General features: G+C 40.6%; 1 protein-coding gene across 2 annotated transcripts in view; it reads left to right on the top strand.

The window, feature by feature from the left end:
* Positions 1 to 27,548, top strand: part of BAIAP2 (BAR/IMD domain containing adaptor protein 2) — a 190,646-nt gene that overhangs the window by 86,957 nt on the left and 76,141 nt on the right. For both annotated transcript variants that reach the window (XM_058170713.1, XM_058170712.1), the window contains exons 4-6: positions 13,852 to 13,913; positions 14,676 to 14,747; positions 15,660 to 15,797. In XM_058170713.1, coding sequence (XP_058026696.1) covers positions 13,852 to 13,913; positions 14,676 to 14,747; positions 15,660 to 15,797 — 272 coding nt within the window. The remainder of the gene's footprint in view (positions 1 to 13,851; positions 13,914 to 14,675; positions 14,748 to 15,659; positions 15,798 to 27,548) is intronic.

The following is a 27,548-nucleotide window of genomic DNA, read 5'->3' on the forward strand; positions in this document are numbered from 1 at the left end:
AATACACATTTTCTAAGATAATCATTTTTCCATAACAAGATGGTGGATGAATATGACTTGATTTGGGCAATTCTCAACAATCATGAGTCCATTTTCTCTGAATCTTTATTGATCCCCATTTAGCAAATAAGAGCTTTGCTTGAACAATTAAGCAGAAACATTTTGGTTTTCAGTGCAAAAAACTAAATTAAATTAGCATTTTTTTTCTAATCTGTATCTAATTTTCAAATCTTTGTTAACTCTTTCATTATAGCCTGTTAAAGTCTTTCATCGTGTGGAGGAAAGTACAGTTTTTTTTTTGGTTTACATTTATACCCCACCCTTCTCCGAAGACTCAGGGCGGCTTACAGTGTATAAGGCAATAGTCTCATTCTATTTGTATATTTTTTTTTTACAAAGTCAACTTATTGCCCCCCCCCAACAATCTGGGTCCTCATTTTACCTACCTTATAAAGGATGGAAGGCTGAGTCAACCTTGTTATATCTACCTGAGCCTCTACACCAGCAATGGTTGTAACCAGTGGTGGGATTCAAATAATTTAACAACCAGTTCTCTGCCCTAATGACCAGCTGGGTAGGCGTGGTTTGGTAGTCATGTGACTGTGTGGTCATGTGACCAACTCAATGTCACTCATGTCAATGGCTGCTTCTCTTTAGCTGTTACAATGTAATAAGAGTTAACCAGAGAGGCGGTTTCTGTAAGCAGGGCCATAAAGATTAGTCTAGAAACAACACCAGAATGTTTCCTTCCTGCCTTCCTTACAGGATTAGTCCTGTAAAGTGAAAAAAACCCACAAAATAACAACCGGTTCTCCCGAATAGGTGCGAACTGGCTGAATCCCACCACTGGTTGTAACTAACAAAACAGACCTAGATTTTCCATTTCGTTTTGCAGATATACATGCTGAAAGAATTAGTTTCGTAGACTTTTTAATCTTTTTATGAGATTGAAAGAAACCTGCAGGAATTTGAATATGAGATTTTCTTCTTTTAATTGTCTCCTTTTGATATAACTTTTCATGTGGTCAACTATGTATAAAACTAGTTGATGATCTTTTTAATAAAATATAAAGTAATACTTTCTGTACTGGTGTAGGTGGCCAATTTGGTCAGTTTGGCTTTTCTCATTCATAGAAGAAGTCAATATATTAGCATTAATTTATTGCCATACTTGTAAAACAGGCTGGCTCTTCCTTATAAATATTAACTGATAAAAGGAGCTGCAGTTCAGTACTTGAAACAAATGCTAAACTTTTTCTGGATAAGCTGAGTGTGCTGGTAGGTGAAGCCAAGTGGGAAGGAATGTTCCTACATGAATCAGTTAGCAGGCATTGGTCTTACCAGTTTGTGCAAATCTAGCCTGCATTTTGTTTTTTTATATTTTAATTAACCTGTGCAAAATGTGCATGTCATGGAACAGTGTCAATGGAATTATGCTCAAGGGTCTCCCCAAACCACTTGCAGAAGCTAAATTTCTGGTGCTACAGTATAGCACAACAGCAGGGGTGGGTCAATTTCATTCAGTTTGCTGATTCCTTGAGCACATTTTGATGACTCAAGAAGGTTACGGTTAGCCATAAAAAGCACTTTGGGGCCCTCCTTCATGGATATCATAGCTGCAAGCCATCCTACTGTGACTGAGTTTGAGATTGCTGTATTACAGAAACAATAGCCAAGTGGCTTCTTCTAGAGGGGAGATAAAACCTGCAGTGGTTTTTTAAAAAAAACGGAAGAATGTTATTGCAGAACCTTTAGAAATTGAAGATTTAAAAAAAAATCAGCTGTTGAGACATCCACATTAAGGATGCCTGACATGCTTTATTTTGAAAGAGGAAGATACCTCATGTTACTGGATTTTCTCTGGAATGGTTTGCAAATGGTGTTGACAATATTTCTTAATGAGGAAATTTCTTTTAATGGGAAATCTCTCCTATTATTTAGCATGTGTATCCCAAATCCGGTTTGGTAGCTTCAACCTCTTCTCTGGACTTTTATTTCAAGCAAGAAACTACTGCAGTTACTATGGGCATGGTGGTTGATTGCTAGAAATGACTGGCAAATTTAAGAACTGCTTGGATTTATTCAGGAACTTCATTAATTCTCTGGAAAACACTTTCCCCACCATTTGCTATGCTGTCTTGTAACTGTAATAGAAATGCAAGAAATTGAATGAGAAAGCACTTGTACTGCATCCCAAGCATCAATAGAACAAGATTCCTGGACAGTGTGGATGTAAACACACACACACACACACACACTTGAGAATGTGTTGCTATGGAGCCAAGTATTTAAAAGATTTTGAAGGATGAGTGTGTTGTTGTTATTTTGCTCTTTTGAGTCAGGGTTGACTTCTGGAGACTGCCCAGGCAAGTCCCTGCAGTTTATTTGGCAAGATATTTGCTACATCAATATGCCAGTGGTGAGTGATCTGGTGGGCATTTCTTTTGTACCTTTCAGGATTTTTGTCCCATTGGATTTTATTTGTTTAAATTATAAATTATTTTTAAATGAAAATCAGACACACTGCAAAGCAGAATACCAGCCCCAGGCACCATTATTATTTCCACATAAGTATTCTAAGAAAATAAATATGTGGAGGATTGCAGCCTAAGGCTTTATCTGATAGTATGGCCAGCTGTCCTGAAAGAAATAGAAGCACTGTGGTGTGCTGAATAGGGTGTGGAACTAGGAATGGAAAGACCTAGGTCAGGTGTCACCCAAAGGGTGTCTTTGGGCTCTCTGCTGTCGCTCCCTGTCGGGTGATCCCGCCACTGGCTGGCCCCGCCCCTCACCCTCCCCTCCCAGCCACTCCTCGCCTGGCCTGAGAAGGTAAGGGTGATGGCTTGGGATGGAGAAGCTGCCAGGGCAAAGAGATATAGCTGGGGGGAGAGGGAGGGAGTGGGGGAGGGAGGGAGGGAGAGAGACAGATGTCAAAGGGGTTTTGTGGTTCCTGGTGTTTTTTAACAACTGGTTCTCTGCCCTAATCATCAGCTAGGTAGGCGTGGCAGGGTGTGTGTCATGTGACTGGTGGAAGTGAGTGACATTAGGTTGGCCATGGCCACCCAGGTTTTGTGGCTCTGGGTGTTTTCTTTTCTGTGGGAAACGGGTGCAAATGGCTCTTTGAGTGCTTAAGGTTGCAGACCCCTGACATAGGTACTGGGCCACCCTCACACACTAGCTCCCAAGGGGACTATGGAGTAGTTAGTTTCTCACAATCCAGCCATCACTTCATAGAGATATTGTGGGAATGAAAATGGATGAGGAATTATTATTTGGGTTGTCTTGAACTCCTGAAGGAAAGATGGATGTAAATCTAACAAATAAAAAGAGAAAAGTAACCTGCAAAGGAACATCCTAACTCCTACCAGCAATAATAACTCCCAGGATATTCCTTTGTACACTAATGATGTTTACCTTCTGGTCAGTGTATATATCTTGTGATTAGTCATTCCTCTTCTATGGTGGTCATGATCTTAAGGCCCAAAGTCCCAAAAAATTGCAAATGTTTATTTCACCTCAGGAAATGGTGATTCTCCAGAACCTTATTTATTAATGCATCCAGGGAGCAAATCTGTAATATTAGTGCTGGAGATATATGCTTTATCACAGAGCTGTGACACATCCTTAACTTAACTTAGTTAAATGAGGTTCTGATTTACAGAGGTAATTTGACAGGCTGCTTCAAATAGGAGCTGGGGAAGCTCAGTCATTGAAATTTTGGAGTAGGAGAAAGGAGGGAGTAGTTGGGCCATTAGAACAGTCCTTAGAGCTTCTAACCAATGAAGGCATATCTAAATTCCCTGGTGAACTTCATATTGTTGTCCTCATAGGCTGGCTAGGTTAAATTTATGGCTGGGAATATATTTCTAATCCAGTAAAATGTAAAGCTTTTAAGTACAAGGCTTGATAGAAGTAAATCTTGCAGGAGATGTTAAATATATGTGTGTCTGTGTGGAAAGAAAGGAAGAAAGAAAGAAAGAAAGAAAGAAAGAAAGAAAGAAAGAAAGAAAGAAAAAGAAAGAAAGCAATGGTAGCTATTTTGAGTCATGAAGGGATAATGACACAGATCTATAGCTGAGTTCTGCCTCACCAAATTCCATGATGAATTTGTGAATTGAATGTAGAGTGAATTAGGTAATGTGGGTATCTAAATTGAACCTTTCCACAGCAGTATTTTGCATGATTTTGGGATTTTTCACTGGATGTCACTGATTAATTAGTTACTCTTTAGTAAAATGGGGAGCCAATAAATTTAATAAGTAACTAGATAACTAAATAACATCTGTCTAAGGGATAAGTCACTTTAATTTTGATTCCATGCTCTAGTAAATTACTGCAGACCTAGTCTTTTTCTTTGAAGTCCCACAGTTCTGCAGCCTTGCAGATTTTCTAATGGGGGGAGGGGAGGGGGAGAATTGTTTCTCATTCTTCCTTTGACTACAGGATCAGAGCAGTCTTTTTTTTTTCTCTGCCTGTGCCCCCTATAAGGTCCAATGTCCTGCTCCTGGCATTGGTCTCTTTCTTCTGCACTGTTTAGCATTAACCTGTGTAACCCATCTCCATAGCAACCACTCCCTTGAAAATGATTGAAGAAATACTTTGGGCCTTGCACAATTACAGCACCTCTCAGTACTTCAGTATAGTAGACCACCTTTTTTTAGATTTCTGCCTGATTTAATCTGGTTTTGTTACTCCACAACAGGTAATAGTCAAAGGCTAGGACAGAGATTGGACTGTAGTTTTTGCAGTCTCCTGTTAGTCAGCTGGATGATGAGCACTGAATGATTAAATGTGTTCTCTGGGTTTGAAGATGGTCAGAAATGAAGATGGACTTGGATGACGTTTGAACTTCCCTGGGAGGATTAGAAATGCTGATAATGTAAAAATATACACCTTGTTCAGGGACAGAATACGTTGTTTCCTTTAACTCTGAAAAACATGTTATTTGTTATTAATTAACTTACAATGATAACATACGATTATAAATAATAGATAATACGTTATAATTATATATTTTAATCCATAAGCATTATAAATTATTTACAATATATTATTTAAACTTAATGGCTGCACAATGCCAGTCGACTCCTCAAAAACTTAGGGAGCATGCACAATTCATAAGGATGTTGGGAGAAAAGAATGAAGGCTGTACATATGTCTATGCGAAAGCCGGCCAGATTTGATGAGATGCATTGGGTAGGGAGTGATAAAGTTCCCATAGTTCTTTTGCTGCAGGATTTTGCATAATCTCAAAGACATAAGGGTCATAGTGAATGTTTCTAGCATTCCCCTCAAATGTCCAATGTCAGAAGAGAGGCAGTAGCATCTTAAACAGGGTTGGGCAAAATGTTTTGAATTTTGAGTAGCTACAATTTTGAAATAGCCTGGTTCAAGTTTGAAACAGTTGTTTCAGATTTGAAGCAGGCTGTTTTGATAATTGTGGAAAGGTTTCCAGAGCTATTTCTAGCTCAAAACACTTCCAAGCTGATTGAAATGGTGAGTTTCAAGTCTGAAAAAGCTGTTCTGAGTTAAAAGCGAGGCATTTTAAATTTGAGGTGTTTCAGATTCGAAACATTTTGCATGCACAAATGCTCTTGAGTTTTATACTGGTAATGCTATTTCTGTCATTACTCTTGGAAAGAATTGAAAAAGCACATGCTGGGTGGTTTTCTTAAACTGGAAGTTTTCTTGCAGTTCCTTCAGCTTTCAGTAGAGCAACATATAATAATATTATAATTTTGAATAAAGCGAAGGGAGTTTGACTCTGTGACTCCTAAGAAAGTGGACATGATTCTCCAGTTGTGAATTTGGCCACCTGTTGGTTAGAGCCAAACCTGTTAATGCCACTATTTCATTTCATTTCATTATTTTATTTATTACATTTATATGCCGCTCATCTCACTATTGAAGAGACTCTGGATGGCTAATGGGCATGGTTGGGCCCATGCTGTGTTGTCTATCTGCTTTTCTACATGACAGATTAGTTCCTTCAGCCTTCAAGGAGACCATGGTGTACCACCTCCTTAAGGAGGTCATCACTGGACCCAACCATCTTGGATAATTTCCATCTAGTCTTCAAACCCTCCATTTTTTAGGAAGGTGGTAAGGTGGTCAGGCTTCAGCTCCTGTCAGCCCTACTATGCAGGCCAGAGCAGGAAATCACCTCCACAGGAAGGCTAAATCTACCCTTACTGAGATTGGTTATATACCTTCCCCAGCTTCCTATCCTTCCTGAGCCATTTCCAAATTTTGTATTGTTTATTAGAAGTTCAAATGTATTTCAACCCCTTTTGCCTAGATAACGATTCTTGCATATTTCTGGCAGGGTCATCTTCCTTACATTCTGCAACTCCAAAGGACCTGGAGAGGAAGTGGGTTATCTTGATACGTTTTAGTCAGGTTTTAGCCTGGCATCCAGTACACAGACAGCATTGGTTCCACTTGTGGATTATCTGTGGTGGAGCATCCATCCTGGGGTTCCTTGATCACACAGTGACTTTTGATATCATTGACCATGGCATCCTACTGGGACAGAGTTGAGGAGCTGGGAGTTGGAGGCCTGTTTGTGGCCCAACAGAGTTTCCTACTGCTTCCCCCCTTTTGACTTTCCTCAAATTGCTGAAGACTTGGTTGTTTTCCCAGGCTTTGGAAAAAGGGAGTAGTTGAGCTTCTTTGGTTAGTTTGGTTTTTGATAACAGTCACTTGTTATCATATCTCATATGTCCGTGATGGTGAACCTATGGCACGTGTGCTGGAAGGGGCATACAAAGCCATCTCTCTGGGCACACCAGCTGTCGCCCGTTGCTCTTCCAGGTTCCACCGCGCACATATGCACTGGCCAGCTGGTCTTTGCACGCGTGAGAGTGCAGGAAACTGGAAGAGCAGCTCCCTGGCGTGCATGCGTGCACCAGGAAGCTGAGCTTTTGGTTTACCGCGTGCGTGCCAGCTAGCCAGCCAGCTGGCATGCGTGCCGGGGAATTTCTCTTCCAGTTTCTGGCACTCCCACGTGTCTGTGCCAGGGAGGTGCTCCCCCGCGTGCACGTGCATGCTCCTGTTTCGATCCTCGGTGCCAAAAAGGTTCGCCAACACTGTCATATGTCATATCATATCTCCTTTTTATTTATTTTTATTCTTTAAGCCTCCAAATAAATAAATCTGATGAACAAGTGGGAAAATGTCTCTGTGGCTCATGGGATAGCTGTGCTCATCAGCAGTTTTGTAGGCCTGTTGTTGCTAGCTGTACTTTAAATATTTGTTAAATTAAACCAATTTAACCAATATTTAAACTTTTTTTAAGTGATCAAAGTGATGATGATTTCATCTTTCATCTTTCAAGGAAGAGTTGAAAGGAAGTGAAAGCTTGACAATAGACAATCTGGTAAATCTATGATGGAGATTAGATTTGAAACTGGAGACCTGTTGGCTCGCAGGCTTTATCATGGTCCTAGTCTAGAGGTAGGAAATGTTTAGAATCTCGTGGTATAAACAAAAGGGAGGAAAAGTCTGGAGGAAAAGGAGGGGGAAGTTCCTGTCCATCTGCTGAAGCCATTCCCTGAGAAAAACAGAGCAATTCTCCTTAAAATTGATTAGAATAACTTTATCATCACTTTAAATGTACACTGATCGGCATACATTAAAATGAAATTTCATAGCATACAGCTCTCAAAGCGTCGCCACCTCCAATATACACTACATGAACATGACAAAATAAATAAATAAATAAGTAAGTAAATATGCATATACCCCCATGTATCATATGACACAGAGAAACAATACATTCTAGTTCGAATTCTCTCTCTTTTTACAGGCAAATATGTAAGAAACCTACCCAAAACCAATCCCTTCCACTTTTCTAAAACTATATAATGGTCTGAATGAGGCATTAATTTAGTAATGATCATTTTGGCCTTGTGACCCAAATGTTGGCCTTGATTTATCCAGATTATCTTTCTCAGTTCTAACAAAAATACAGCCACAACTAGAAAGGTCTCAGAATACTCTCTCTCTCTCTCTCTCTCTCTGTGTGTGTGTGTGTGTGTGTGTGAATAATTTAACAATATAAATTGTATCAAAAACAATAACAAAAAACTCATGGGTGCAGAATACTTATAAAAGTCTGATATGCACATTTCCAAAATGGGGATGTAATTAGGTGCTTCATGTAGGTAACAGAACTGTAGAGTCCCCTGTGAGTGTAATAATCAGAAATTGTTGTTGGTAGTTTTGAAGAAATAAACATCTGGCATTCCCCCCCATAGACCTTTTACCTGTTTACTCAGTATAGGTAGTCCTCATGTTTATGAAATGGTATTTATGTAGTTACTTACCAAGCACATCTAAATTATATTAAAGTAACCAAAATATTTTTACAATCTTCAAGGCATGTCACAACTTTTGAGCACCCTAATGTTTGAAAATTGAAAGTTGAAAAATTTGACATGCCCTACATGCCCTGGACATCAGCTCTTGTTCCCTAGCTCATCAGCCTGCACCTTTTTCTGCACTAGAATAGAATAGAATAGAATAGAATAGAATAGAATAGAATAGAATAGAATAGAATAGAATAGAATAGAATAGAATAGAATAGAATAGAATAGAATGGAATAGAATGGAACGGAACGGAATCGAATTTTTTATTGGCCAAGTGTGATTGGACACACAAGGAATTTGTCTTGGTGCATATGCTCTCAGTGTACGTAAAAGAAAAGATACGTTCATCAAGAATCATTAGGAACAACACTTAATGATAGTCATAGGGTACAAATAAGCAATCAGGAAACAATATCAATATAAAATTGTAAGGATACAAGCAACAAAGTTAGAGTCAGACAGTCATAAGTGGAAGGAGATGGGTGATGGGAACGAATAGTAGTGCAGACTTAGTAACTAGTTTAACAGTGTTGAGGGAATTATTTGTTTAGCAGAGTGATGGCATTCGGGGGAAAAACTGTTCTTGTGTCTAGTTGTTCTGTTGTGCAGTGCAGTCATTTTGAGGATAGGAGTTGAAACAGTTTATGTCCAGGATATGAGGGGTCTGTAAATATTTTCACAGCCCTCTTTTTGACTCATGCAGTAGACAGGTCCTCAATGGAAGGCAGGTTGGTAGAATTGTTTTTTCTGCACATTCAGGATAGGGAATTATCCAATTCCCAAATGTTGTTGAGAAGTAAGTCAATCTTTCTCTGCAGTTTCTTAACCATGCTGGGTGGAGCTGCTAGGAATTACGGTTAAGTAACATCTGAAGAGGCACAGATTCCTTGCTGTTAGTCTCACCTAATTAAGTCTGCTTAATAACTCTTCCAATTTATCTTACATAATTTAATAAATGCAGGGGTGACCTAATAGGGTGATTCTCATGGCTGAAAAATATATTCAGAAGGAAGAGGAAAAAAATAGAAAGGAAAGAGGAATTGCACTATAAAATAAAAAGACCAAAAGTTAGTAAAACTGAAAAGAGCATCTAGGTTAAATAAGATTAGCATAAATAAAAGCAATACTGTAGCTGATGTCTATCATCATCTAAGCAACCAAGGAAAAAATGTTGATGGGGCTTTCCAAAAACAAATTGCAGATCTTTCAAAGAAGCAGGAAGTAGTAAAGATAGTCTTCACTTACCAACCACAGTTCGAATTGGTAACTCCATCACTAAGCAACATGGCTGTTAAGTGAAATGTCACATGAGTATGCCATTCTTATGATGTCAGTTCCACTATGGTTATTAAACAAATCATGATAGGTTATTAAGTGCAACATTATGTAACCAACAACTTGTGACTTCCTACTGGCTTCCCCATTGACTTTGTCAGACATTGGCTATCAAGGTTGCAAACGGGGATCAGGTTGACTGCAGGATGCTGTAACTTGTAAATGCTCACTAGTCGTAATGTGGCTATATCACAATCATGTCCCTGTGGGAATGCTCTGGTGGCTGCTCATTTGAGGAACAGTTGTTAAAGCTTTTTCAGGACCATCGTAACAAGTCACTGAACAAGGCAGTCAATAAGTGAGAACTACCTGTATTGAAGGGGAACTTTTAAGTTCCTGATTTCTGTTAGGAGACTTACGAATATGGTATCTTCAGGAAAGTTCAAAATTTGTCATGTGGACAAGTTTCTCCTACAGAGGATAAAAGAAAGCATAAAAGAATTCCTTTTTTAAAAACTTGATATTAGCCAGAAGGGACAACTTATCTGAATAAATATAGTTAGTAAAATAGTAGTTGTAACAAGAAACTGACCACGCATAGTTGGAATTTTTGATTTTAAAGGAAACTGAATATAATTAAACACACTTCTTGGGACCTCAAGAAAAAAGATTTCAATATACTAGGGAGCAAAGACAACATCTCATGGCAGGAGAAGTTAAGAAAAAGGAGGTCAAGATGGATGCGTGTTCCTAAAAGAGGAAATACTAAAAATGCAATTGAAATATTCTAACAAGGGGGAAAAAAGGAAAACAACAGAAGACACCAATGTAGCTGCAAAAGAGGCTAAGTAAATCTCAAACACATATACACACACAGGAAACAGAAATTGTGACAAGTCACTGGGGAAGGTTAGCTATATGCAACCTAGAAATGTAGAGCTGGTGGTAGGAAGGTAAAACTAACTGAATAACAAAAAAACTCTACTTCGAATTCATTCAAAATAAAAGGAAGTGAATAAAAATGGCAAAATGCTAAGATGAAATAATAAAAAGCCTGAACTATTCAAATTCTGTTTTGGCTCAGTCTTTCCTGAAAAGACGCTTTGGGTTCTGTTAGATAATTGCGCTGAGCAAGATGAAGGAGCAGAGCTGAAGCTTATAATTGACAGAAGCTGTGATTGATAACCAATTCAATTTAAATTGTATTATATTTTTATAGCAAACCATCAACAAGGTAAAAGAAAGGAAATAGAAAAAAGGCCTAGTAAATAAACAATGGAAAAGCATACAAAGCAATCTATCTTATTTTCTACTATAGATCCCCTGCAGGAATCTTGTTACCGAATAACACTTTTTTTGCAATGTCAGCAAGGAGGAAGTCAACATAGGAAATATTAGATTGACTAGGGACTGCTGTTAAGAGAAGAGCAATATAGTTTTGGCACAATATGATATAAAACCTACAATGTAAAATAACTTATGTAATTGATTCTATCTTCTGTATATGCCACGCGGATAGAGATGATAAGCCACAAGAAGATTGCAATATCTGCCCTATAACAATACTGAATTCTTTCCAGCAATTCCTATAAAGCCCACCAGTAGTTCAGATGAGTCAGTGAGTAAAGACAGAGAGCCATACCTTTGTGATTAATTGTGCAAAAGCTGGAAAATCAGTTCAAATTATACTGCAACTCAATTTCAAGTACTTATTTAGCTATTAGGTGTTTTTTTTACATGAGACCAGCCAAGTTTATATAAAATGGGTGAGGCCTCATGAAAGTAAGGAACTTCATCCACAGTTGATTGAAAGGTATCACATAAAACCAAATAGAGCAATCAGAGGGGTGATAGATGAATTTAAACCAATAAATAAATATAACCAGCTAAGCTCTTGCATCTACTCTAATCAGCTCTGCTTTTAGCCTAAGAGCTACATTCAAGACACGTTTGGGAGTACCAAATATACCAGTAGGGAATATCACTTCACTCTGAATGTGTTTATATCTCTGTTGGTCTACTCTAGAGCTTTTAGACTAAAAATACTTGGTGATGATCTGGCTGTACCTTGTATTTCTGAGAAATCCTGGAGAACAGATGAAGACAATTGCAAAGAACAAATGTCCCTTTCCTTAACACACAGAAAAAGCAGGATTGGGGAAAATGTAGATTAGTCAGATAATAATACTATCCGGTATATTTCTAAAGGAGATCACAAAGCAATCATTTTCCCAGTGCCGAAAAGGTTTGCCATCACTGCTCTAGGGCGTTAAGAACAGACATATAGTTTCCAGTTTGGTTATATAGTTATATATGGTTATATAATTATAGTCTGGTTTTAAGCATTGATAAGGAATCAGATAAACGAACAAGTTGAGGAAAGGGAAAATAAGATAATCCAAGTTTCATAGAGCCTAGGAAGAAAGGTTACAGAAACAGGGTATACTTAACTTTGAGACGGTGGGGAAGATAAATAGCTCACTTCAAACACCTGAAAGAATGCCACATAGAAGAAACTCCATCTGTTCTCTAACCTGTCAAAGTGCAGAACATGGAATAATGGAGTTGAGTTACTGGAAGACAAATTGTAATTGAATGGTAGAAAAAAAATATTCCTAGCAAAAAGAGGAGCAGTGGAACCAATAGTGTAGGAAAGGAAATGGATATGTTCAGGGTCAGACTAGATAGCCATCTGTTTGGGATGCTTACATTTGGGTTCCGAGGCGACTGGGTTCAATATCCAAAATGCCCCCTTCCAACTATGCCTGTATAAATCTGTAACAAACTGTGCAGGATTTTCACCATATCCATGCTTAGTGTGCACTTTCTACATTCTTGTATTATTTTGTTGAAAATACAATTGGAAGAATTTTGCAGACCTCCAGAACACATTACTTTGTGAGGTTTTTTTTTTTTTACTAAATTCTTGACAAGACTAACATGTAATTCAAATGTATTTTTACTGGATTTTTTTTTATTTCACTGACTGCAAACTCTATTTGGCAACCTCGCCATCCATCCATCCATCCATCCAAAACTTCAAAATGTCTGCAGAAATATTTGTACGTGTATTTTCATGAACATGTCTAACATACACATCTGATCTATCTGCACATTTTTGCAAGCACTTTTATATATACTTTTCCTAAAATTAACATTTTGGTACATACCGGTAGTTTTCCAATTGCACAAATTTTAAGTATATTGTTCAATTGTAAACAGAATAACAAAATTCCAAGATGCACATTTTCATATTTACTAGTTTTTCAGGTTGTCCTATATATTGCAGCATTACAATATTTATAAAGTTGCACCCACCTTTATGAAGTATTGTGCTACTTTATAAAGTATTTTGCTACCTTACTTTATAAGATATTGTGCTACTGTTGCTGCTTCAAACATTTTTTCTCCTTAGCTGGAATATAATTAGCTAGCAGTAGGTACTATCAGAGATTGGAGATATTTCCATAGCAGACATGCCTAATATTTGAAAGGAGCCACTATTCTTTAAAAGGCAACTGGTATCAAATAGCTCCTGCTAAATGGGAAGCAGTGGCAGATGCCCTTTATTTAGCAAAAGTTTAAAGGGTTAACTTTCTAGATCTTTTTTTCTCTGGGGGAGAGGCCAATGTTGACTCTATGTCTCCTCTAGGAAAATTCATTTGCTTGAAGATCTGAAAGAGAGTTTCCAAGGGAATAAATAACTTGCAAAAAACTGTGTTGCCTTTATTGCCTCTCTTGGGAATTCATCAATACACACAAGGCACAAGATCCTTAGCTATTGCAGTGTTTGGAAAGGAATGGCCATCTGCTAGCCTGAGCAAAACATGCACTGGTTGCAGTCACATGTAAACTAAACCAAGACGTAAATCATAGTTTATTGAGCAACTCAGAGCAGCTTCAATTGCATATTACACTATGTTTACATTGTTTATTATAACACACCAGCCAGGCATCAATATCACACCAAGGATCAATATCTGCTTTTCCTGTCTTCATTCTCATGGCTGGATGCCACTGCTGTATATTCACTTCTAATCTAAATTAGTCTTAAATGAATCCTTGAAATAAGCTTTCCTTTTTTCAGCAAAGGGAAACAGTTAACTAAGGCTGCAGTTGGGATGGAGAGGAAGAGAAGGTTGATACAGAACAGTCTCTTAGATTTTTTTTTATGTAGTCTCTCTTCTTTTGTCTTACTTTTTCCAGGGGATGTTCTGTTCCAGATGGCTGAAGTCCATAGACAGATTCAAAATCAGTTAGAAGAGATGGTAAGCACTTGTGTTCTTATTAACTTGTTTTTTTTGCAGAGCCTGGCCAAGGGACAGCCTGCAGAGCCTTTGATACACGTGGATTTAAAATGAAACACATCTGCTGTAGAATAGCTGCCAAGTCCTTTAAGTAAGAATAGGGACCTCAGTTGAATAAATTGTGGACCAAACAAAATTGCAAGTCATGTGCTGGCTTTTGAAATGTCCAAGAAATCTGATTGGTTTCAAGTAGCTTCCTGATGAATTAGGAGAGGTATGTCCTTAATTATGCCTTGACCTATAAGTAGAGTGGCCAGTTAAGCTTTACTCAAAAGAATAAGAAATAGAGATTATTTTACATAGAAATTTATGTTGAATCTCAGCCTAGTGGGGAAATCGATTAACAGTTGACCTGCATGCCTTTTCTGTCTTCTCTCCAGCTACTAACTAGAAATGAGAAACTTTTATTTTTATGACATATGCTTCTTTATTTGCAAGGCATAATTGAATCAAGTAGTCTACAGCTAGAGAATATTTTCAAAAATCATCCTCTAAAAAAGAATTCAATCATGTTACTTACAACTGTTTGTTATGCCAATTATCCATTATTGCGTCATTGCTTTATTTCACTTCATTTTACTATATTTATCTGCCATTCCATTTTCTATTATCATCCACTTGGAATGATTTGTTTGGTATCTTAATGTAGATTATCTGTTTTTAGTTATAGTTTTCGTCCAATGATTAATATTAATATTTATGCTTGTTCGATTCACTTCTCAGCTGAAGTCCTTCCACAATGAACTACTAACACAACTTGAGCAGAAAGTAGAGCTAGATTCACGGTATCTAAGTGTAAGTACCAAGCAACTTTTATTGAATGTAGATTGGATTAGTAACTATGTAGTTATTAACACGGGTGGGATTCAGCCGATTCACTCCGGTTCGGGGGAACGCATAGTTGTGACCTGCAGGCACCCACCCTGGTGCTATGCTGTCCTATTTAGCTGCATTTTTTAAGCTGTGCGCATGCGTGCAAACACACGCACAAGCAACGTGCATGTGGAGAAGGCTGCGCGCATGCGCGCTCACATTTTTGGTGCTGGGGTGAACCGGTTGTTAAATTAAGTGAAGCCCACCTCTGGTTATTAACATGGCATTATGAAGCTACCAAAGTTCAGCTACTTGACAATGAGCAAAATTATAAATTTTGCTTATAGAAGGGATGGGTTTGCAAGAACTGGCAGGTGCCTTAATCTGTTTTTGCAAGGTGCAGATTAAGAGAAGTGTTTATTCAAGATCATTGGAATAAGCATTGGAATAAATGCTGTAAGAAAAAAAAATTATTCAAGATCATTTTATTCAGACAAATTATGGTTTCATTATTGCTTATTTGTAAGGATGCTCGTGATTTAAAATAAATCTATAGGGATTCTCATTTATTTATTTATTTTAAAAAGGAGATTCACATAGTTTTGTGGGAGGCGGGAAGGGTTGCACTATATATTGAATTGTGTATTGGAATTAGAGTCCCAGGGCTCATGGGAAATGCTTTCTTGGCATGTCCCAAAGGAAGACAGCTTTTGTTTCTAATCAATGTGCCCTCATTCAAAACATGTCCTCTACAGCAGGTGTGAGGTTGAGACCTTTCTGCCTGCAGGAAGCATATAAACTATTCTCATTACCCACAGGGGAAATCTCTGCCCATGTCTTCAGCCTATTATTATTTCAGCTATTCAGCACTCCCACCCATCTTCCATGTTTCAGGCTGCACTAAAGAAGTACCAGACCGAGCAAAGGAATAAAGGGGACGGAGTAGAGAAATGCCAGGGTGAATTAAAGAAGCTTCGGAAGAAGAGCCAAGGAAGCAAAAATCCTCAGAAGTATTCAGAAAAGGAGTTGCAGGTAGGGGTCTGGGGTAATAAACTGGGCGGGGCATAATCTAACTGGGATTGTATTTGATTGGCAGGTTGACATTACCATTTATGGGTTGATCCATGGCAAACGGAAGCTAATTTGAATGGAAGTTATTGGCATTGGCTTTGAAACCCCTTGTATGACAAAAACCAATATGGCCACAAGAATATAAAAGTTCAATCCTTTCCATATATCCTTGAGAGTAAATTTGATTCCGGTCAGTAGGATTTCTTTCTAAGTTAACAATTTGGATTGCAGATCTTGAACCTTGGATAGCTACATGGCATATTGACTAAAAGGTAAATATGTACCGTAAATCCTGACATTCTGTTGCTTGAAGCATTTTATCTGCTAATAGTCCAAAGATTGGTAACTGATGTGCTAACTGATATCTAAGAGTCCACTGAATTTTAAAACCAAAAACTGTTGTGCATATGCAATGCATCGTTTAGAATGGAACTGATTCTTTCCAATTCTTATATCTGCCAAGGTTTGCTGAAAACTACTGATGTACTTTTATTCAGGCTTTCTGAATTTAACCTTTGCTATCTTGGTGAGCTTGAATCTAAGCAATGATTCAAAAGTTGATCTAGTTTTTCTTGCCTTGTTAACATTATGGCAACAATGTCTGATACTTCTTCCTGCAATAGCTATACATTCAACTCTAGAATGGGATTCATGGGTTCAGCTGTATATTACTACAGAGTATGGGTTGAAAGGGAATTCAATTGTTACTCCTGTGTGGATTGCTTGCAGCATAACCCTTCTTGAGATTGGGAGAAGCTATGGTAGAATTTCTAAGGAGGAACTTGAAACTCAGGGAGAATAAATGAAAAGGTTCAAGTAGAGGAGATTTGGAAAACCAAATGGCCAGCCAAATTCCCTCACATAGCATTAATCAAAATAATGCCTTGAACCCAGATAGCTTCAATCTGAGGCCTACAGCTATAGGCCTCTCTAGCACTGACAGGCCAAGCTATAGTACTCACTAATATTAGAGGGTGGGAGTTGTTGTTGGATATTTTTGTTTATTAAATTTCTATATTGCCCATTCCACCTAAGTACTCTGGAAGGTCTACAAACAACCACATTCACAATGCAAGCTTAAGCCTATCATTCTTTTGATTGGTTTTATTGAACAAATGCATCTGCATTTATTTATTTATTTTTGTTTGAAGACTATACCTAAAAGAATAAAAATTTGCATCCTGAAATGAAATTGATATTGCCATTAGATAATTTCATTACTTAAATGTAAATGCCACCCAAATGTTTATTGTTTTGGTTAATTTGTAGACTCAAATACATAGGGGAAAGGTTTTAGTCACCATTTGCTAAAATGGTACTTGTTCTTTTTCAAAACAAAGAGAAAATAAATAAACTTTAGCATTTGGGATTTGAAGAGTTGAAATTTCACCAAATTTAGAAGATAAATGATCAAGATGTTCCATAACCTGTATTTAAGATGTACACCATCACAGAAGTTGTCCTTTGTGCCTCATTTCTCTAAGTCTAGAGGCAAAGGATGAAGCCCCAGGGATGTGCAGAACTGCTGTAACTCATCCTAGTCTTATGAACTCACTTATGAAGTTATCTAAGCCATTATGCATTTATTTATTTATTTTTATTTATTTATTCAAATTTATATACCGCCCTATCTCCCGAAGGACTCAGGGCGGTGTACAGGCATTTAAAAGACATATAAATACAATATAAAACAATTAAAAAACTGATTCTAACAAGCCCGTAAATTTAGAATTAAAATATCAAATAAAACCCAATTTAAAACCAATAATTTAAAATCTAGCTCAGCCCTGCACAATTAAATAAATACGTTTTAAGCCCGCGGAAGGTCCGGAGGTCCGAAAGCTGACGAAGTCCGGGGTAGTTCATTCCAGAGGGTGGGGCCCCACAGAGAAGGCCCTTCCTGGGTGTCGCCAGACGACATTGCCGCGCCGACGGCACCCTGAGGAGACCCTCTGTGAGAGCGCACGGGTCGGTGAGAGATATTCGCAGCAGTAGGCGGTCCCGTAAGTAGCCCGCCCAATGCCATGGAGCGCTTTAAAGGTGGTCACCAAAACCTTGAAGCGCACCCGAAAGCCACAGGTAGCCAGTGCAGCCTGCGCAGGATGGTGTTATACGGAGCCACGAGGGCTCCATCTATCACCCGCAGCCGCATTCTGACTAACTGTAGCCTCCGGATGCCCTTCAAGGGGAGCCCCATGTAGAGAGCATTGCAGTAATCCAGGCGAGACGTCACGAGTGCGTGAGTGACCGTGCATAGGGCATCCCGTCCAGAAAGGCGCAACTGGCGTACCAGGCGAACCTGGTAGAACGCCTCCTGGAGACGGCCAAATGGTCTTCTAGAGACAGCCGCTCATCCAGGAGGACGCCTGTTGCGGACCCTTTCCATCGGGGCCAATGACTCGCCACCGATGGTCAGCCGCGGATTTAGCTGACTGTATCGGGATGCCGGCATCCACAGCCACTCTGTCTTGGAGGGATTGAGCTTGAGCCTATTTCTCCCCATCCAGACCCGTACGGCCTCCAGGCACCGGGACAGCACTTTGATAGCTTCGTTGGGGTGGTCCGGTGTAGAAAAGTACAGCTGGGTGTCATCCGCATACAGCTGGTACTTCACACCGAAACCACTGATGATCTCACCCAGCGGCTTCATGTAGATGTTAAACAGAAGGGGCGAGAGGATCGACCCCTGCGGCACCCCACAAGTGAGGCGCCTCGGGGCCGACCTCTGCCCCCCCGTCAACACCGACTGCGACCGGTCGGAGAGATAGGAGGAGAACCACCGATAAACGGTGCCTCCCACTCCCAATCCCTCCAACCGGCGCAGCAGGATACCATGGTCGATGGTATCGAAAGCCGCTGAGAGGTCTAATAGGACCAGGGCAGAGGAGCAACCCCTGTCCCTGGCCCTCCAGAGACCATCCACCAACGCGACCAAAGCCGCCTCCGTGCTGTAACCGGGCCGAAAACCGGACTGGAACGGGTCTAGATAGACAGTTTCATCCAGGTGCAAGGGAAATTGATATGCCACCATATTCTCTACAACCTTCGCCGCGAAGCGAAGGTTGGGACCGGACTGTAATTACCTAAAACAGCCGGGTCCAAGGACGGCTTTAAGGAGGGGCCTCACCACCGCCTCTTTCAAGGCGGCCGGAAGACACCTCCACCAAAGAAGCGGTCGAATCGCCTGAGCCAGCCTCGTGTCACCTCTCGAGTGGCCAGCACCAGCCAAGAGGGGCACGGGTCCAGTAAACACGTGGTGGCATTCAACCTACCCAACAACCTGTCCATGTCCTCGGGAGCCACAGGGTCAAACTCATCCCACACAATGTCACCAAGACCGCCCTCACGCATCTCGCCCGTATCACTGCAATCTTGGTCCAGACCATCCCGAAGCTGAACGATTTTATCGTATAGATAACCGTTAAACTCCTCAGCACGTCCCTGCAACGGGTCATCCCGCTCCCCCTGGTGTAAGAGGGAGCGAGTCACCTGAAACAGGGCGGCTGGGCGGTTATCTGCCGATGCAATGAGGGAGGAGGCGTAGCTACGCCTCGCTTCCCTCAATGCCACTAGGTAAGTCCTAGTATAGGACTTCACTAGTGTCCGATCAGCTTCCGAACGGCTAGACATGATTATTACTGCACCTGGAGCATGTCTGTTAAGATGTCAGATAAGTAACCCTTTGGAGTTTTTTAAATTTCTAAATGCAGGTATAAGAAATAATTGCTAGGTGAGCCATATAAATAAAGTGTATGCCAAGAAACATCATATATTTTATTGTGAAAGAGATTTATTGTGAAAAAAATAAAAGTTTCTCAATGCTAATTGACAGCATGCCCTGAAAAGAGCTGCTCAAGAGAAGTAGCAGAGTTTTATTTGCAGTTGCCTCTCAGATTGCCTTGAGCTATTTGATGGCAGAATGCAGTGCAAAATAATAGGTGAACTTCAGAATACCCAGCACTAGTCATTTTGGCTTAAGCAGAGTGACAACAATGAACTTTCACAGCGAACTTTTTCTTTGGCATGATTACTTTTGATTAAATAAAATGTTCTCTTTACCTTGTGCTTTTATGTTTACTTGCAATAGGTACTCCAGTAGTTTTTAAGAACTGGGTGAAAAAAAGAAATAAGCTAAAATTTGAACTCCCACATTTTTTAGGAGGAACAGATATTTCATATTCCCTGTTCAGGTAGTGTTTGGCATGATCAGTCAAGTGTTCTTAGCTGTATTAGAGCAGAAATTTCAGAAATATGTTTCTGAAGGAAAAAATTCCCCAAGGGCATTATTGTGTGTCCACTGTTTAAATTTCTTGGGATTATACTGCTGCATTGAAGCCTATCCTTACACCCTTTTGAAGAATGTAAAAGCACAGCGGCTTTGTTTCATTGCCAGCACTGATGAAATATTGTTTGTGTGTGCATATGCAGATAATTGTGGACAATGTTCAAAAGAGCTATCTGAATCTTGCAGAAGAAAAGCCTGCTTTAATGGTTTGAAAAGAAGTACAAGTAATCCTCAACTTACAACCACAAATGAGCCCAATATTTCTGTTGGTAAGCAAGACAGTTGTTACGTGGGTTTTGCCACATTTTACTGCCTTTCTTGCCTCAGTTGTTAAGTGAATCACTGCAGTTGTGGTTTTTTTGGGTTTTTTTGTTTACATTTATATCCCGCCCTTCTCCGAAGACTCAGGGCGGCTTACAGTGTATAAGGCAATAGTCTCATTCTATTTGTATATTTTTTACAAAGTCAACTTATTGCCCCCCCAACAATCTGGGTCCTCATTTTACCTACCTTATAAAGGATGGAAGGCTGAGTCAACCTTGGGCCGGGCTTGAACCTGCAGTAATTGCAGGCTGCTGTGTTCTAATAACAGGCTTCTTAACAGCCTGAGCTATTCCGACCCCTTGTTACGTTAGTAACATGGTTGTTAATTGAATCTGGCTTCCCCACTGACTTTGCTTGTTGGAAAGTTGCAAAAGGAAATCGCATGATCCCTGGCAACATGTCAGTGGCCAAATGTCCAAATTTTGATCATGTGACCGTTGAAATGCTACAACAGTTGTGAGAAAAATGTTCTTAAGTCACTTTTTTCAGTGTCATTGTAACTTCAAATTGTCATTGTGTGAATGGTTGTAAGTTATGCATTACCTGTACTTGGTTTGCATTAATACATTTTGTAGAGCAGCTCTTAGAAGTCCTTTGAACAGTCCAGTGTCTAATATTCTTCTATACTTTGGAAAGAAAATGGGGGATATAGTACTTCTTGCACTCTTGCTTTATTTTAAAGAATTTTCCTTGCATGAAATATCAGAAGAATGTCTCCTATCTTTTTGTGCAATTAAAATGTGAATGATTGCTAGTAGATCCCAATCTAAACTGGGTTCTTGACATTGTCCATCCTGCTCAGGCAGCAGGAGGCTGGATCTGACTTTTCAGCTCAACCCACTTCATTGATTCCTTAGCTTTGATCCATAAGACAGGGATAGCAAAGAACACTGCCAAGAAGATTGTAAAAGTAAACCCACTCATGTTAGAGTTTACTTTTAAATGCAGAACTATCCCTGTGATGTAAGACAGGCTCCAAACTTTAGAAGCCCGATATTGGAGCAGGCATCCTAATTATTTGCTGAAGGAATATCGAGATAAGTGAATAAGTGAGCCCGATGCACAAAATTAGTCAAGTGGAAAACATTTTCATCACAAAATTCTAATGCGCACCACAGTTGAAGAACTTATCAACTATAACAATTTTCCAATGAGAAACATTTGTGTTTGGGTGAGCTGGCCGCCTGCGTTAACATTTGGTGACAAGTGACATCCAGCAGGGAAAGTAATTCTCAGCTATGAAATTTCACAGCTACTTTAAGGAAAAGTTTAACACTTGTACTATTCAGATACTAATGTTTCAACACCAATTCTTTATGTGTTTTAAAAGATTTAAATATTTGCAGTTACCCAAAGCACCCTAAAATTTCCCTTAAGCTTTTGCACATTTGATGTGTTGCTTTTTTTCTTTAAGTGGAAAACTAGTCCTTTCTCTGAGGTTACGGTTCTTACATTGTTGGATAGAATGCATTTATGATTTATAATGGTTTCAGGATATGTGCTACTTTTTTTTTTTTAACTGTATGCTGTTCTGAGATGGGTAGCCAAATAAATCTGATAAATAAAATCCATATACATTGTAGGCTAGAATAAAAAAAAATTCCCATTGCAAATCCATAGGTGCCACCAGTGCTGGGTTGCCCCCAGTTTGGATCGGTTCTATAGAACTGGTAGTAAAATTGGTGGGAGGCTCCACCCACTGACCCGAACGTCATCAAAACTGATCTGCACATGCATGCAACCCTAACCCTAACCGTAACCCTTGTGCAGAAAGAAACCCTAACCCTTGCGCAGAAAGCGAGCGCAGGAGCACGGGCACGATGCAAACCAGTAGTAAAGGTAAGTAGAACCCACCCCTGGGTGCCACACATATGTTCTAGAGGGATGAGCGGCATCTCTTGGAGCAGAGTCAAGGCAGATGGAAGGCTGTAGAGGAAGGAGAAAGAAAATAACCTTATATGAGCAGGGTGCCCTCAAATAACGTTGGATATAATCCATGTTATTATATTTCAGTGGAAGAGTAGACTAACCAGCTACTTCCCCCAAATAACCAGAAGAATTAGTGAAGAAGCACATGGTGAATCAAAACGTATTTAAGAAATAGATAACACGTCACATGTGGCCCATATAGGAAGTTGCTTTTCTATATTTACCCAAGGGTTTACTGGGATATAGCTTAAAAGTTTGTTTCAGTGTTGGGATTCTAAAATAGGATTATTTCCAGGACTTGTTATACAGAACAATGCCATTTCCTGAGCTGCTAAATCAGAACTCACATACAGTATTGCTGATTAGGACGAAATAAGTTTAAAACTTGTACCCATAACTTTCAGGAGAATTTAAACCTAGTAAAGAAATAATAAAGACTATGGGCAGATTGCTAATTTTTAAAATACCAAGGACAAAGAATCTCTTCTCAATTGACAGAGAAAACGTTACACATCCATTAGATTTTCCCCCATTCGTATTTGATGTTAAATGTTCCTCTGTCAAATGATAATATGTGTAGGTAAATATAACTATGAGCAAATTTTTCTGTCTGTATCAGTTCTAGATGTAATTTAGGGCAGTCTTCCCCAATCTGTCCAGAACTTATTAGAACCATAAATTCTGGCTTTCCTAACAACCCATAAGAATATATTGCTGAAATGTGGATGTTTAATATTGGAACATTATGCTTTCTGGGAATATGGGAGTTGTAGTACCAGCACAAAGAAGGGATCAAATGTGGACAACTGACAGTATCAAAGGTTGTGCTAAGTCAACATTTTTTCTCCCAACAAACATTTTTTTACACTAGAAATATGTATTTTTTTAAAAAAAGAAAAGCATAAATGCTTTTGTCCATTGACTTATGCAGTACAGGCTCTCCTCAATGTACGACCACAACTGAGCCAAAAATTTCCATTACTAAGCAAGATAGTTGCTAGGTAAGTTTTTGCTCCATTTTATGATCTTTTTTGCCACCGTTGTTAAGTGAATCGCTGCAGTTGTTAGTTAACAGGGTTGTTAAGTGAAACTGGCTTCCCTCTTGATTTTGCTCATCGGAAGGTCACGAAAGGTGATCACATGACGCCAGGCCACTGCAACTGTCATACACACCTGCCGTTTGCCAAGCATCCAACCAAATTTTGATCAAGTGGAGGTGCTGTAATAGTCACTATAACTTCAGATGGTGGTAAGTCAAGAACTACCTGTATTATTATTATTATTATTATTATTATTATTATTATTATTATTATTATTATTATTATTATTATTATTATTCATACTTTTATACCGCCCTATCTCCCTAGGGACTCAGGGTGGTTTACAGCCATAATAATAAAAACATATATATATATACAGGATAAAACATTAATTTAAAAAACTTATTACATAGGCCGCATATTTAAAATAGAGATATAAATAATAAAACCCATTTAAAACCAAATTTAAAATTTAAACATTTAAAAATTTAAAATTCTAGTCCAGTCCTGCGCAGATAAATAGATGTGTCTTAAGCTCGCGGCGGAAGGTTCAAAGGTCAGGAAGTTGGCGAAGTCCTGGGGGAAGCTCGTTCCAGAGTGTGGGGGCCCCCACAGAAAAGGCCCTTCCCCTGGGTGTCGCCAGTCGGCACTGCCTAGCCGACGGCACCCTGAGGAGTCCCTCTCTGTGAGAGCGCACGGGTCGGTGAGAGGCATTCGGTGGCAGCAGACGGTCCCGTAAATAGCCCAGCCCTATGCCATGGAGCGCTTTAAAGATCATTACCAAAACCTTAAAACGCACCCGGAAGGCCACAGGCAGCTAGTGCAGTCTGCGCAGGAGAGGTGTTACGTGGGAGCCACGAGGGGCTCCCTCTATCACCCGCGCAGCCGCATTCTGAACTACCTGGAGTCTCCGGGTGCTCCTCAAGGGGAGCCCCATGTAGAGAGCATTGCAGTAATCCAGACGAGATGTCACGAGAACATGAGTGACCGTGCATAGAGCATCCCGGTCTAGAAAGGGGCGCAACTGGCGAACCAGGCGAACCTGGTGAAAAGCTCTCCTGGAGACGGCCGTCAAATGGTCTTCGAAAGACAGCCGTCCATCCAGGAGGACGCCCAAGTTGCGCACCCTCTCCATTGGGGCCAATGACTCGCCCCCAACAGTCAGCCGCGGCTGCAGCTGACTGTACCGGGATGCCGGCATTCACAGCCACTCCGTCTTGGAGGGATTGAGCTTGAGCCTGTTTCTCCCCATCCAGACCCGTACAGCCTCCAAACACCGGGACAGCACCTCGATGGCTTCGTTGGGGTGGTCCGGTGTGGAAAAGTACAGCTGAGTGTCATCAGCATACAGCTGGTACCTCACACCGAAACCACTGATGATCTCACCCAGCGGCTTCATATAGATGTTGAACAAGAGGGGCGAGAGAATCGACCCCTGAGGCACCCCACAAGTAAGACGTCTCGGGGCCGACCTCTGCCCCCCCGTCAACACCGTCTGCGACCGATCGGAGAGATAGGAGGAGAACCACCGATGAACGGTGCCCCCTACTCCCAATCCCTCCAACCGGTGCAGCAAGATACCATGGTCGATGGTATCAAAAGCCGCTGAGAGGTCTAATAGGACCAAGGCAGAGGAGTAACCCCTATCCCTGGCCCTCCAGAGATCATCCACCAACGCAACCAAAGCCGTCTCAGTGCTGTAACCGGGCCGAAAGCCGGACTGGAACGGGTCTAGATAGACAGTTTCCTCCAGGTGCTGGGGTAGCTGACATGCCACCACACTCTCTACAACCTTCGCCGCGAAGCGAAGGTTGGAGACCGGACGATAATTACCTAAAACAGCTGGGTCCAGGGAAGGCTTCTTGAGGAGAGGCCTCACCACTGCCTCCTTCAAGGCGGCCGGAAAGACCCCCTCCAACAAAGAAGCATTCGTAATCCCCTGGAGCCAGCCTCGTGTCACCTCCTGTGCGGCCAGCACCAACCAGGAGGGACACGGGTCCAGTAAACATGTGGTGGCGTTCAATCTACCCAGCAACCTGTCCATGTCCTCGGGAGCCACAGGATCAAACAAGACGGCTCTCCGACATCCCACCTGGATCAACCCAATTTTGGTCCAGGCCGTCCCGAAGCTGAATGATTTTGTTGTATAGATAACCACAAAACTCCTCAGCACGTCCCTGCAACGGGTCATCCCGCTCTCCCTGTTGAAGGAGAGAGCGAGTAACCCGAAACAGGGCGGCCGGGCGGTTATCTGCCGACGCAATGAGGGAGGAGACGTAGCAACGCCTCGCTTCCCTCATTGCCACTAGGTAGGTCCTAGTATAGGACCTAACTAGTGTCTGATCAGCCTCCGAACGACTGGACCTCCAAGAACTCTCTAGGCGTCTTCTCCGGCGTTTCATCCCCCTCAGCTCCTCGGAGAACCAGGGAGCTGGTTGAGACCTACGCCGGGTCAGAGGCCGCAAAGGCACGACACGGTCCAAGGCCCCCGCCACGGCCCGTTCCCAGGCCGCAACAAGTTCCTCGGCCGTGTAATATCTTATTCCATGAAAGAATGGAATCATTCTGCGATATGAGTCCTATAACTGGTATTTTATACCAATCAAAGGATTGTTTATTTAAATTAAATTACAAATTGCACCAGATGAGCTGTCCTGAAATATTCTGGAAATATTTGATATAAAAAGAACTTTGCTTTTGGAACAGCTTGGTTTTCACTTCAGTATATCCAAAATACTTGAAACAGCCCATGTTGCACTTGAAAAAACAGCTTTGCACTCAATCCAGGATGTTTTATGAAGTTTCACACTTGAAACAGTTCAACACTAAACATTTGCATACTCTCTGATCTTGGCTTGATTCTATACTGATTTCCCCCCTTCCATTCAATCACGTCTGTCTGATTCTTGGAGACTGCCTGGATAAGTCCCTGCAGTTTTCTTAACAAGATTTTTCAGAAGTGGTTTGCCACTGCCTTCTTTCTAGAGCTGAGAAATAGAGACCAGCTCAAGATCATCTTAGCTGGCTTCATGCCTAAGGTGAATTCCCAGTCTCCTGGTTTCTAGTCTAATGCCGTAACCTCTGTATTGTACTGATTTCCAAATAGCACATGATAAGCAATTGTCATGCTTTTTGTTTGGATTCTCCAAACCTCTTTGATGTACACCAGTTATATCTAAGAATTATATATCTTTATTTTAAAATGTACCTCCTTATGACATTTATTTGGCTGTCCCACTTTGTGACTCTAGGAGGGTTGCAGTAAACCAAAAATAAGCAAAAACAAATAAGCAATTCAATTAAAATGAATGTAAGCCATAGTTCCTTCTTTCTTTGGGTGGGACACCAAAGGAAAAAGACAGGATTTTAATTCCTTTTTAAACATTAACAGGGTTGGGGCCCGGGGTCAGAGCGAGAGGGTGATTGTCTCGGACAGCAGGTGCCACAGTAAGTGACTGGTAGGGGAGTGAGTAACTGGGTGTGCTCCTAATTATTAACAATGAAGGTAAAGACAGGGTTTCATTGCCAACCCGCTACAGCAATGCCATCCTGTGTGTGTTCTGGTCTTTCATTAACACCCTTCCTTTTTTCCTATGGAAGTGTGGTTGTATAGTTGACAGTAGTTATTTTAAAAACAATGCCACTCCCTTTCTGGCACAAGACTACACACAAATGCTGTCAGCTTATGGAATTTTTTCAGTTCTTCCTAAAACTGGTAGAAAGCAACTGTGGATTTAGACTGTCAATATAAATGGAAGACTGCTGATACTGGAGGCAGCATAAACTGCCACAAACTGTCTTTGCTTGGCTTTACTTTAATGACTTTTGAATACTTTCACACACACACACACCCCGTTCCCTCCCAGCCCATCCAGCTGGCAAAAGGTGTCATATACCTGTCCAGCCATACTCTTCCCCACTATTGGGAGACAGAGAGAGAGAGGGAGGGAGGGAGGGAGGGAGGGAGGGAGAGAGAGAGAGAGAGAGAGAGAGAGAGAGAGAGAGAGAGAGAGAGACCCAATCTATTTGCAGAAAAATCATATGTTACTACTTAGGAAGAATCCTAGACTTTGCTTTAGTAGACATGTTTATTTAACTGGCGGTTAAACATCCACACGATTCAGATATTGTGAA

This window comes from Ahaetulla prasina, chromosome 2 (assembly GCF_028640845.1).
Source record: "Ahaetulla prasina isolate Xishuangbanna chromosome 2, ASM2864084v1, whole genome shotgun sequence".
Taxonomy (NCBI): Eukaryota; Metazoa; Chordata; class Lepidosauria; order Squamata; family Colubridae; genus Ahaetulla; species Ahaetulla prasina.